Below are 13,182 nucleotides of genomic sequence, written 5' to 3'. Positions count from 1 at the left end.
CACAGATGATCTTGGAGAAAAACACGGCTGTCCCAAGCAACCTGCTCTGCCCCAATTCCCCTCAAAATGTTTTGGAAGTACAAAACGATCGTTTTCCACTTACTTCTACAAGAATTACCCTTGGCTTGAGTATTCCGTTAGAAATGATTCAGTCTACTGTTTACTGTCTACTGTTAAACTCAACACACTGCTTTCAATATGCTGTCTTTTGAGGGATGGGGACGGGGGTCCCACTGATATAAAAATTAAAAGTGGGGAGTATTGTGTGACTGTCAGTTGAAAATGTTCCGTCTTGTCACACTTATAAGAGAAAGGCAATTTTGTATCTATGCATACTGTAGCCTCTCACATGGCGTATTTTTTATTTTTTCCCCTTGTCTCAAAATGTTTTAAATGTTTCATGAAGTACTACAAAATGCGAAATATAACTTGTTTTTTAATGGCTCTCATTGCCACAATGTGTTTTGAAAAAAGGAAAGAAAAACTTTAAAAATCTTTTCGTTTTGGTTGAAGATGATATTTTAACAAAAGTGGTCCGCATTTTATTGCGTTGATCCTAATTGTGTCCAAAGATGCGATGCAACGTGGCTTACCTGTTTACTAATAGAATGTTTGTATTGTTGTACTGTTTTTTCTTCTTCTTTGGGTTAAAAATAAATATATGTGTTTATTTAGCATGTTTGCTGTGTCCATATGTTTTAGTGCTGTGTTCCCCAATTGATAGCCCAGGTCCCAGCTGCTACAATGATTTTTTTTTTTGCCCCCCCTGGCTCGAATGTCAAACTCCGCCTATGATACAGATGATTCATAAACAACCTGCTTCAGATGCTGCATCAATGTGTGCGAAACATACACATCGCTTTCACTTTTATACAGATGTCTTCTGGGACCCGTGTCAAGACGACGCCCACGTGTCTCCGAGGCCACGCCCCTCACCCGGTAGGAGGGAGGGTGGACGCTCGAGCTGCCGCGCACGGAGGTGTGAGGAGGGGACCAGCGTTCCCTTTAGGACGTGAAAGGTGTACCTGGAAAAGACCAAACAGGAGATGCCGAGCCTTTTGTCATTTGAATACAATTGTTTCATATTCAATTGGCAGTGCTGAAGGAGCATAAGTGGGGTAAGAAGTAGATGATATTGTAATAGAGGATGTCTGAATACACTACCTTGGCAGCAAAGCAACAACTGTTGTTAAAATGCAGACGAGGTAGAACATTGGATCGGCCATTTGTTTGTGCATGATCCAGTAGGGGTCAGATGGAGGGTTGCAGCTGATGCAGATGGCGCTGTAGGCCAGTGTCACGACGAAGTACGCGACCACGCTGCCTATCATGACCGCACAGTGTACAACTGTCTGTAAGTCAAACAGTATATAACTTTTAAAGGGGTCAAAAAGGGAAAATACGATTTAATCGTATCTATAAAGATAGATCTTAAAACTTTGAAAGGAAGGACGGTTTGAAATCTTTAAGGTTAGAGCATCATTAAGGTGAACACATTACCGTATAACTGCTTCGTATGCAAATCCTAGATTCTTTAAGTAATAGTTCACCCAAAATAAACATTCGTTCATCATCTACTCATCCTTATGTCATTTCAAACCCGCGTAACTTTCTTTTTCCTCCTGAACACAAAAGAAGGTATTTTGAAGAATGTTGGTAACCAAACGGTGGCTTGGTTAGTGGCTTTAGTGTCTATACAATAGAAGTCAATGGGTGCCACCGTTCTTTTGTGTTTCGCAGAAGTCGGAGTCATATACAGTACAGGTTTTCAACCACATGATGTGAATAAATGATGACAGAATCTTGATTATTGGATGAACTATCCCTTTAAGGCTTGCCTTTTATTCACCCTGACTTATACATTGTCAATGCTGTGTGCAGTAGTAGAGACAAAAGTAGCTCTACTATTAAGTCAATGTTATGAATTATGAATTTCAAAAGATAAATGTAGTGTTCTTGGTTTCTGGCAGTACAGAAGAACTCACCCAGCTCTTAATCTCAATGGCCAGATGCAGGATGATGGTGAAGAGAGAAATTGTGTTCATAGGAGTTCCGAATGAGAATATGCCTATGTCTGAACCGTTGTACGTCTTGAGAAAGCACAAGCAGCGATCAGATAATACTATCCTCTACAATATATTAAATAAACTTGACAAATGACTCAAGTGCAACAGAGAGGCAGATTTAACTGTATTCTTACCCAGTACGGAATAAAGAAGCAAACCAGACTCTGATAAAATGCATCAAGTATAGCGATCCAGAAAGTTGAACGTCTGTATCCCTGTAAACAAACAGTTGAATATAAAAGGAAATGCACTGACCGTTTGAGAGATTTTGCTGGCAGAAAAGAAACTAATTATACTATTATTTACAAAGAGCAGATGGCCCTTTTGACAATGTACCATTCTCCTAGCAGTTTAACAGGGGTATATATAGGAAAGTCTATGGCTGGCTCCTCGGTGCAATAAGATCAACGTAACCATGGTTTCGAAAAAGCACACCGTGGCCTCTATTATAAGAACGTCTTTACACATTTCCAAACAATAACCAGCCACTGGTGTCATGAAAATTAAACAGAAGATGAAATGGATACTTATCTAATATACTGTAATTACTACGGATCAACTATGGTAAAATAGTCAATTTGACAATAGTAGATTTTCATAAGGGATTTCTCACCTCCTTCTGCTGTCCTCTCCTATACAGCTCAGGTAGACTGAGTAAGGTGGAGTCGGACACCTCTTTGTCCATAATCCCAAACATAATTGGAGGGGCAGATGTGAAGAGGAGGTTGAAGAAAATCATGAGCCAGTAGTCAATCATGGCTGTGGCGGAGAAGCCACAGAAGAACTGATACCAGAACAGAAGGTTCACATATGCCTGAGTGAGACCAAACAGAATGTCAGTTGCACATTTCCTGTTAAAGTCAAAGTAAATAATGAACAGAATGAAAGTCATTTCAAATCTCCCAAAAAGAAAAAAATATGACATGCTGTGATGTACAGTTAGCATTAAAATGTAGATTATCCTTCATTTCTTGACATGGTGGCAACAAAGTTGATTGATTTTCATTGGAACAGAGCTAACCGTGGATTTTACCATTTTCTAGAGAAATGTCTACTTGTATTTGCACTTTGCGCATGAACTAAGATGTTGTGGGTGGTTGCCAGGGCATCGATATAGAATGTAGTTGCTAAGATGTTCTTGTTGGCTTTTAGCATTTTAGCGCTTGCTAAAAAAATAATATTTCCCCAAGTATAAATAACTTTTGCTAAATGTATTGTCTACCAGGTGCAGGTCTGGTCTCATAGAAAAGTAATATAGGACAATAGGAAGTAATAGGACTAGCTGCAACATATTAGGTATTGTTGTTAATCCTTGGGTAGGGGTCTGTTTTAATGCATAACCTTAATGTTACGATGAAGTGCGTTTTTATGGTTTGGTGGCCAAGTTGATACATACCACATTCTTGTAGAAGAAATAGATGACCATATTGGCCAGTCTTGAGTAGCACCAATGTCCGTGAACCAGCATCAGTCTCTGCAAATGTTTGAATCGAGTGATGGCGAAATCACTAGCCATAACTGCCTATAAAACATAACCATAACAGTTAACACAGCTGATCCAGTCAATAACATGAAGGTTTTATATTGATCGATATTTTCAGTGCTTTAACCTCTCATCAGCGGTTACAATATTGCATCATCAAATCTGTAAATTGCAGAGCACAAAACTAGATATGCATGGTATCTTTTGAAGCTTGGAACCTCCGCTTTCTTACCAGTGCCAATTTTGCATTTATGTTACATAAAAGAACATAATAAGATATTAATATGTCTTTCCAAACCCCCTCTTACAAAACATAGATGAGTCATATAGGCTATCAACTGAAAGCTCTCGCTCTCAAGTAAATCACTGTATATTTCAACGATCTAACACTTATATGCCATACAATAATTGTCAAATTGTGAAATCTAGTCCAATGTATGTGTTTGGGGTACTCTTTTATTTTAATTCATGCACCAAACAATTATTGTACCCCATTGACTACCATAGTAGGAAAAATGTAAAAGGTAGTCAAAAGTGCCCCAGAACCGTCTGTCCTACATAAAAATACTGTTTAAAATTGTGTTTAACAGAACAAGAAAAATATAATGTCAATTTTCCTACTGGAAGTCAGTTGGGTCCAATAACATTTAGGTTATAAGCGTTCTTCCAAATATCTTTCTCTGTGTTCATAAGAACAAAGATATTTATACAGAATATTAATACTACTCGAAGTAAAGTATGGCAGGATAAATGTTTTTGGGTGAACTATCCCTTTAAATCTGTTGAGAAAATACTTCCCATTTGGATTCTGTAAGCTTTAGACCAGAACTCATACCTGCATGCCTTCCTGTCCAGAAACTCCAATGCCGACATCTGCAGCCTGAATCATGTTCACGTCATTGGCACCATCACCTGTTAGGCCACAAATCATTATATCATTACACACCAGAAATTCCCAGCGGAGTATTGTCACTGAAACACAAATGCCTTAATAAACCCCACCAACTCAAAACAGATCTTTCATTACCTATGGCGAGGGTCATGACCCTCAATTTGTGTCGTATCAGTTTAACCACGTCGCTCTTCTGAAGCGGAGTAACTCTGCAGCAAGCACCGCCCGGCAGAGTTTGCAAAGCTCCACAAACTGGTCCACCAATTCGTCTGACATTGCCATGCTCAGGGTCGGCCCATCTATCACCAGCCCGATGCTGGGCTCCACCGATGACCCAGTAAATGTGGAGTTATGACCCCTGAACTGCGAATTCAATCCGGCGCTCCGTCTCGCCTCTCCCAGCGTGTCTTCTAACCTCATTTTACACACGGACTGCAATAATAAACAAGATATGGTTACAGTGTTTAGTTTATGAACATTAATCGGTTTAGGTAATACTAATTAATATTCATGAGCTCACACATCTCTACACAGCGGACATTACAACTCTCGTTTCAATATGCTTTGTTGCTGCTCCTTTAAATGTCTTCACGTGTCTGGTTTGTCAGCATATCTGGGTTATGTCTAAATTAAATTTTTCAGTTGTTGCCCATTTCACTATGTTACATAAAAGGCTTATGTTACAGTTTCCAAACACATTTCTATTTAGAGAACAAAAAAGACATGAAAGATGATGACAAATAATCCCGGGTCTTATGAAAGACCACAACCACAACAGATGCATAATTTAAGAAGCGCAATTTCATGAAATGTGTGTAAAACAATATACGGAAGACTTCTGGAAGGGATTTAATGTTGAAATGAAACTAGAACGGTTTCCTGCCCTCCTCAGAAGTGTGAAAATGGGATTACAGTGGAGCAATATGAGCCATTCAGAATGGTGAAAGCGCTTGTTTTCTCAGCTCTCTAAAACACACACTCGAGCAGCCATAGAAGGAAAAACAGCACATCTGACAAATCGTTGCAAATGCATTTTGGTTTGAATATGAGATGTAGAACTTTAGTCTTGAGGGGATGTTAATGTGTTAACATTGAATCGCAAATGTGATCTCGACTGCTGTTCCCGTAGCTCAGCTGGTAGAGCATTGCATTAGCAGTGCAAAGGTCATGGCTTCGATTCCACAAACACACATACTGACAAAAATATCCCACAGTAGATCGCTAAAAGTGCCTGCCAAATGCATTAATGTTAATGTTAATAGACCATTTTTTTCTCCAAGACGGCAATGAAAATGTAAGAGAAAATGGAGACCTCTGCTCAAGACAACAATTCAATGTTTTCTCGTCAAATATATCCAAACCAATCTGAACAATACTTCCATGAAGCATATCAAAAAACCTCAATAAATCTCTAACAACGAAACTACAGAGCAATACGCATTTCTTCAGAAAGTCTGCACAATCCACAAAATTACAATCATGTATTATTTAAGGAGAGCTGAAGAACAGAAAATAGTTTGGCACCTTCTTCATCGTGGTGAAGGTGACCACCAGGTCTTCATTGTCTAGCAGCTTGCAGGAGTATGCGATGTTGATGGCCGTCTCAGGTTTGTCTCCTGTCAGAACCCACACCTGCACGCCAGCCCGTCTCAGAGCCTGGATGGATTCTGGAACGTTTTCTTGGAGTCGGTCCTCGATCCCTGTAGCCCCTGAGGGCGATTTCAATTTTGGATGGTCAAGCGACATTTAAAGCATCACAAATGTTTTTCCGTAATTTTGCAGACACTTTTATCCAAAGCAACTTTTGAATTCAATTTATACATATACAGCTGCGGAAAGAATTTAGAGACTTTGTAAAAGACAGATTTGGAAATATAGGCATGTGTTTAGGTCAAATGATCACTTACTATCAACTACCAACAATATTTCTCCCAAATTTCAATTACAAGTGTTGTTTCTATTTGCTTTGATTTTAGCAGAAAATGAAAACTGGTGGAATATAGCACTAAAAGTGGTTCTTGACTCGTAATCATATAGGGGAACCACTTTTAGTGCTATATAGCATCATATCTTGGTGCGTCAGTAGTTCATTGGGATGACCAAGGTGACCAAGGACCAAGGCCGTTTCTGTATAAAGAACCTGTTAAGCCCCTGTATGATTCTTCAGCGGTTCTATATACAGTAGCAACTCAGTCATCTCAAAGAACCGCTGAAGAACCGCTGAAGCACCAAGATATGATGCTATATAGCACTAAAAGTGGTTCCCCTATGATTACGAGCCAAGAACCGCTTTTAGTGCTATATACCACCATTTATTTTAGTATGTGTGTTGCTTGTGGTCGAACCCATGACCTCTGCTTTGCACAATGATCTACTCTAGACCAATATACCTTTTTGTGTCTTTACTTTTAAAGAAATATCAAATCAATATCAAATGTCAATTCAACTTATTATTTATAATTTGAAAACTAAACTTTTTTTTAAGATATTTTAAAGAAATAACAAATGAATATCAAATGTCGATTCAACTTATTATTTATAATAAGTTGTTTTTGGTGCATTGCTTATTAAAACTTAAAATAAAGTTAGAAAGCAATTACCGTGTACCTATCAGGCTGCAGGAAAATACAAAAATATTATTGTGATTTCATTAAAACCAGGACAAAATATGAAGTATGCAATACATCAAGTATGACGCAAACAATCCCATGTAATATCAATTTTCAATGTCCTGAAATGTGCCAAAATGCAATTCATAATGCGATGTGATGGCCACTACATCAAAATTGTAATGGTTTAGGTTACTGTATGAACTGACATAGCATTTGGTAGCTCTCTTGAACGGTGAGCTTTAATTGGAGATTTGTGTTGGCGTTTGCATACTTATTCAGCGTATGATTCTGGTTTAATATTATATTCTTTTATGTTTAATAACTGTTAGTAATTGTATGTTAAGGGAACACAGGTTTTACCCAGCAGGCTGAAGTTGTTTTCTATGCAGTTTGCGCTGTCCATAAGTCGCTCCTCTTTCTCATCAATGGCTGAAAGTGCCTCCTGTCTGATAGCAGACCAAGCCCTGTATTCTTCTTCACTGATAACCTTGAGGAGGGAGATCTTGTCATAAGCGAGACAGCTTTGAAATGGACTTAGTGAGACAAAGTAATATATTAAAAGCAAAGCACTCACTGCTCTGAAGCCGGTACCTTTTTGGCAAAACACAGCGTTCGTAATCCATCCCCGGCATACATGTCAAGGTCTTTCTGGGTTTTTACTGCAATTTGTTTATCCGGTTGTGACATGTCTGTGGGAAACAGTTTGGCTTTAGAGATTCCTGTAATTCAGTACATTTTCCTACCCACTTTATAATACGTTACATAAAATAATAAAACAATTATTTTTCCTTTTAATTGAAAAATGTAAACATTAATACATTATGAAGTAATTTCTAACAATAAAACTCATTGCTGATTCCCAGGAATTTACATAATCTTCCTTTTAAAATAATAGCACAAACATTATTAAGTATTTGCAATAAATTCTATGAATATTTGTGCTGGCCTTACGCTTTCAAAATGATTCTTACCTGAAAAAAGTCTCTCCATGATGACTGAATCAGCTCCTTTGGTGTACATGATGATTTCCTTGGTGTCTGGGTGGCGCACTATTACAGACATTCTCCTCCTGGTGGAGTCAAAGGTCAACACATCCAGCACTTCAAACTTTACAAGCACATCGTTGGGTAATTTGACAGTCACGTGATGTGGAGTCCGTTCCACCATGGTGAATCCATAAGCCTTCGCTGCATGTATCAGTGCAGCCTCATCTGGGCTGTGTGCTTCATAACACACCTCTTCTGAATCCGCTGGACTGTGTTTTTCTTTCTTTGATTTGACCTTTCTCGAGATGAAGTATGGATGATCTTCTGTGGTATCTGAGACTCTGGGGATGTGCATTATGTCGGGGTCATCATCATCTATGACAAATGGATCTGAGAGTTTTTCCTCTGTACGATTGGAGAACTTCATGTAGGGGAACACCTTCCGCACAGAACTCTTTCTGAACCAGTCCCGCATGGAAGAAAACGAACTTGATGAGCATGAGGAGTTTCGTCTTCCTGTGACCTGGAATATAATTTGCATTTATTTGCTTCACATGAGCTACAGTATCTTCAGACAGGAATGCTAGCACACTGCTTACTGCATACTATACAATATAAACAAAATGCCATGTTTTTTACAGTATATAAGGCATACCATGTCATTTCCGAAACACTATTATCTTAAACATAGAATTTGTATTAATCCAAAAACATATTTAACTATACAATGCTGGAAGATAAAATATTTTGGATGGTGGTCTTATTTGTCGGACATTCGATTGCACAGAATGTATCAAACATTTCTAAATGTTATAAAATGCCACAAATGGTCCCTCTGGATCCATCTCGGGGCCACCTAGGGGGTCAAGGCCCCCAGTTTTTTGAACCACTGTTTTAGAGAACGTTGGTAACACAAAATTTGCCCCTATTGGCATCCGCGTTATGGACACAAAACCATTTAGACATTTCTCAAAATATCTTGATTTTTCAGAAGGTTTTAGGTAGGGTTGCCAAATATGCGCCTAATAAAACCCAGGGACCCCAGCTCAAATAACAAACCCAAAACGTCACTTTCATACCTAAATATAAGTTTTACAGTCACTGCACTAAACACAATTTCCTCTTAAATATCATTGTGTGTTAGTAATCCTAAACATACTCCAAAAACGACATGCTCATTAAGTACAAATAGTGTACATTTTACCTTATGAATATTAGCAGACGAACAAAATCTATGCGCCAAAAAATAAAAAACAACCCTTAGGAACAATTTCAAAGTAGCCCAATTCCACGGGAAAACCATGGACCTGGCAACCATGGTTTTAGGTAAGTGGGCTATGTTCTGAAATAAATCTGTTTTATTATACAGTTTCACATTCGAGTTGGAAATATTGAAACTGAGCCCATGTTCTTCCATAATGCTTTGAAATTCTAATAATCCACTTCTTCAGCAAACATTGTGACCGCTTCTCAACTTCTGATAGACCCAGGGTGATACAATCATGCTCCATTGGTAATCAACTTAATTAATGTTGACCCAATGTCTTTGAACGTCTCGGCGCTACGGGTCTGAGGCCAAATATAATTTCCACCCCGGACAAAGTGCTTTGCCCAGGGTCCTCTAAGGCAATTTGGGAAATTAGCAGTGACCAGCAGTGAAGGATTCTCAGCTACGCTAAACTTCTTTAAAACCGGACTCATTACAGACGTGTGGGGTGGACATGGGGGAGAGCGTTCGTCTAACTGATGGAAAATATAATTGCCTGGACCAAGTGAGCCATTGCTGCTTGTCGAAGAATTAAAATGGAGTAATTATAAAACGTACCACTGGGCTGCTAACCACTAGCCAATGAAGAATTAGTCATGCAGGGGCAGTAATAAAATATCTTATGGCAATGAGAGCACAGCCACAGGTACTCTAGAAATAATTAGAAATAATTCACATGGCGGGCTATTATTGTTATTATTTTGACATGAGAGCAGTTTTTGCGCTGTGAGTCATGTCCCTCGACCCTTTCGGCTCCAGCAAGGTCACTGCAGTCGTGTGCACTTACCCTTTGTCTCTGGGATGTTATTGTAGAAACCACCACTGTGTTGCAGATGGCCAGGGTCAGGAAGAAGTCCAAGTATGGCCCGGTCTGATGGTCCACTTCCAGCTTCAACGTCCTGTCTGGAACCACCACTGTTTCCTATTTTAGGAAACACACGAATGGTCAGGTGTATCGCAAGCGATGACATCATCCAGAACAAGACCATGCGGTATGTTTCCATCTATGGAAAATGATAAGATCGTACGATGGCAAAAGGTCATATGACAACGTCGCGGGAGGCGAGACAATCTGTACAGTATCAGTAGTCCATGTTTAATGCACCCCAGCAGGCCCATATGTCAACAGATCGAAACAGAGCTGATCAGAGCCAACATTGCTGACACCAAACTGCTCGGCCATCTGCAGGGAAGACTGGGAGCATGCAGGAGAATGGAAGTAGGACGGGGACGAGACATCGATTTTTCCATTTTAGAGAACATGTGAACTATTGGAAGTGCATGATTAATTGATGTCCAAACAAAATAATTTGTTCATATAATGTTTTGTTTGATACTGAAATTAAGTTAATTTTTTTTTGTATTTTACTTGAATTTGAAATATTCTGTGTATTTTAATTACAATTCAATCAATTATATTTAATACATTCATTTGAGTCATTCTCCATTGTGGCAAACAACTATTTTTAAATAACTGATCATTTTAGATTATTAATTATTAAATACTATCAAAACAGTCCTCTCATTTATGTTCAACATCGCAATATTGTAAAAATGTCCATTGAATTTAAGGGGTGCTTAGAAGGTGAATCACTTTCTGAAAGACTCATCTTATATAAGAAATCATCTTGAAACATAAATGAAAACATCTATATCTCACCAGAGGACTGCTGAAGGCCATGTCACCTTGAGCACCTGCTGCGGCGTTGGATCTGTGCAGTTTGGCAGCTGTGACTTGAGGGTTGGTATGATATTTGTCTTGTGTGTCCTGTAATTCATCCAGAGAGAAAAGTGAAGGAAGCTTTGTTTGCTGGTAGATGGTGACCTCCTCCTCTTCATTTGCCCCGTTGAGAACTGCCAAGCGTGAAGCTGAAGAATCCCCAAAATAATTGCAGAACAAAAATATAAAATAATACAAATATTAAAAAAGAGTTTTGGGATGGTTGTCTATCCATTGATATGTAAATTCATAAAAAGTGTTTAAGTGCATCGGTGTGTAGTTGCTGTTATTTTGTGTTGTTGCTAGGGCACTTCTGGGTGATTGCTATGTGGTTGTTTACAGGCCAAATCAAACCCACTCACAAGTATTTTTACTATTCACCATTATATTCTATAGTATTTTTTGTCTGATTTATTAAGAGGTATCTGAGGTTTGTATGTTTCATGATTTGGAAAAGTTACTGCACATCTCCTTACCAACTGTGCCGTTTAAGGTTTCATTTCAGCCCATAGCACAAACAAATAAGTTTAGTGGTGTACTTAATATACAGAAACACAGAGATGAACACAAAGACACAGAGATGAACACAGAAACAAACATAGACACAGAGATGAGCACAGATACATGATGAACACACTTATAAACAGAAATAAATACAGAGACAGAGATATATACAAAAACAGAGACAAACACAGAAATGGATAAGATATAAAAAACAGAGACACATACATACATAAATAGACACTGTAATAAACACAAAACAAGGATAAAACAAAGATGCAGAGATACACACAGATGAACACGGAGACAGAGATAAACACAAACAGAGAACACAAAGACACAGAGAATGAAACAGAGATGAACACAGAGACACAGAGATTAACATACAGTAGATTAATGTGAAGATGATCACAGAAATAAACAGAGAAACAGACATTAACACAGAGACACGAAAAAACACAGAAACAGGGATAAATACAGTGATGTACACAGAGACAGAGATGAACACATACAGTATATACATGGAAATGAGCACAGAAATAAACACAGAGAAACAGAGATGAACACATAGAAATAAAGATTAAAACAGAGACAAACACAGTCTGAGGTAAACACATACAAAGAAGTACACAGAGAGAGAGAAACAAACACAGGGATGAACACACAAACAGAGTTTAACACAAGCAGAGTGCACAGAGATGAACAAAGACCCATATAAATCAACACATAAACAGAGATAAAAACAAACAGGGATAAACCAACCTGATATGACAGGAATTAATTACTATTTTACAAAGTGGCGTTTTCATATGAAACCGTAAGTTTAAGCCCCACCACGAACCCTGCTCTTAACCCTAACGTCACTGGTGCGAAAGCCTAAAATGTACAAATAAAATCGTACAAATTCATACGAATTAGCCAAAATTTGCCACATCGTAAAATAGTTACGTTTTTGCCTGAAACTGTGTTTGATGAACACATATTACCGTGCAGATGAACACAGAAATAAACACAGAGAAACAGAGATGAATAAAGAGACAGCAATTAAGACAGTCTGAGGTAAACACAACCACAGAACACAGAGACACAGATATGCACAGAGACAATATCAATGCACCATTCTCAGCATGAGAGTACTCTGTCCCCATGATGGTGCATCGCCGGAACACCATCTTGTTTTGTGTGAGGGTCCCTGTCTTATCCGAGAAGACGTATTGGATCTGTCCCAGGTCCTCTGTGATGTTCAGAGAGCGACACTGGACTCGGGTGTCCAGCTCCTCATCATAGAGTTCAACATCTTGAGTAATGAAGTAGATCTGCCCCATCTTCACCAGCTCAATTGACACATACAATGATGCGGGAATCATGATCTTAAAGGTTTAGATAGAGAGATGTTTATATTGTACAGTACAAAATAAATGCAAAACAGAACTTGACAAATTGGACACCGGTACCTGCAGTAAGATAATCATTGTTAAAAACATGTAAAATCCTGCGAGCACTGAAGGGGTGTAAATGCCATTACTGTCAGGGACGATGTATGGGGGCACGCTGGCAAACGTTTCCAACCAGATCGTGTGACCTGACAGAAAGAGAGAATCATATTTTATCCTTTCCACAGTCAAATACACCAATGACCTTGACGTTGGTAGAAG

General features: G+C 38.7%; 1 protein-coding gene across 1 annotated transcript; it reads right to left on the bottom strand.

Annotated features, from left to right (window-relative positions):
• Positions 1–895: 895 nt before the first annotated feature.
• Positions 896–12,852, bottom strand: LOC306907402 (phospholipid-transporting ATPase VD-like; the record flags this gene model as incomplete). The annotated part of the gene is given in 16 exon segments (XM_079479458.1): positions 896–1,025; positions 1,165–1,352; positions 1,986–2,090; positions 2,201–2,281; positions 2,680–2,880; positions 3,463–3,588; positions 4,385–4,461; positions 4,577–4,660; positions 4,663–4,873; positions 5,966–6,150; positions 7,414–7,540; positions 7,645–7,742; positions 8,025–8,562; positions 10,094–10,228; positions 10,967–11,175; positions 12,645–12,852. Coding segments are annotated over 16 exon segments (2,703 nt in total).
• Between the last annotated feature and the right edge of the window lie 330 nt (positions 12,853–13,182).

The sequence above is a fragment of the Barbatula barbatula genome (genome assembly GCF_947034865.1).
Source record: "Barbatula barbatula genome assembly, chromosome: 18".
NCBI classification, from domain to species: Eukaryota; Metazoa; Chordata; class Actinopteri; order Cypriniformes; family Nemacheilidae; genus Barbatula; species Barbatula barbatula.
Note: the sequence above shows the minus strand (reverse complement) of the source record. Positions and strands in the feature narration are given on the sequence as shown.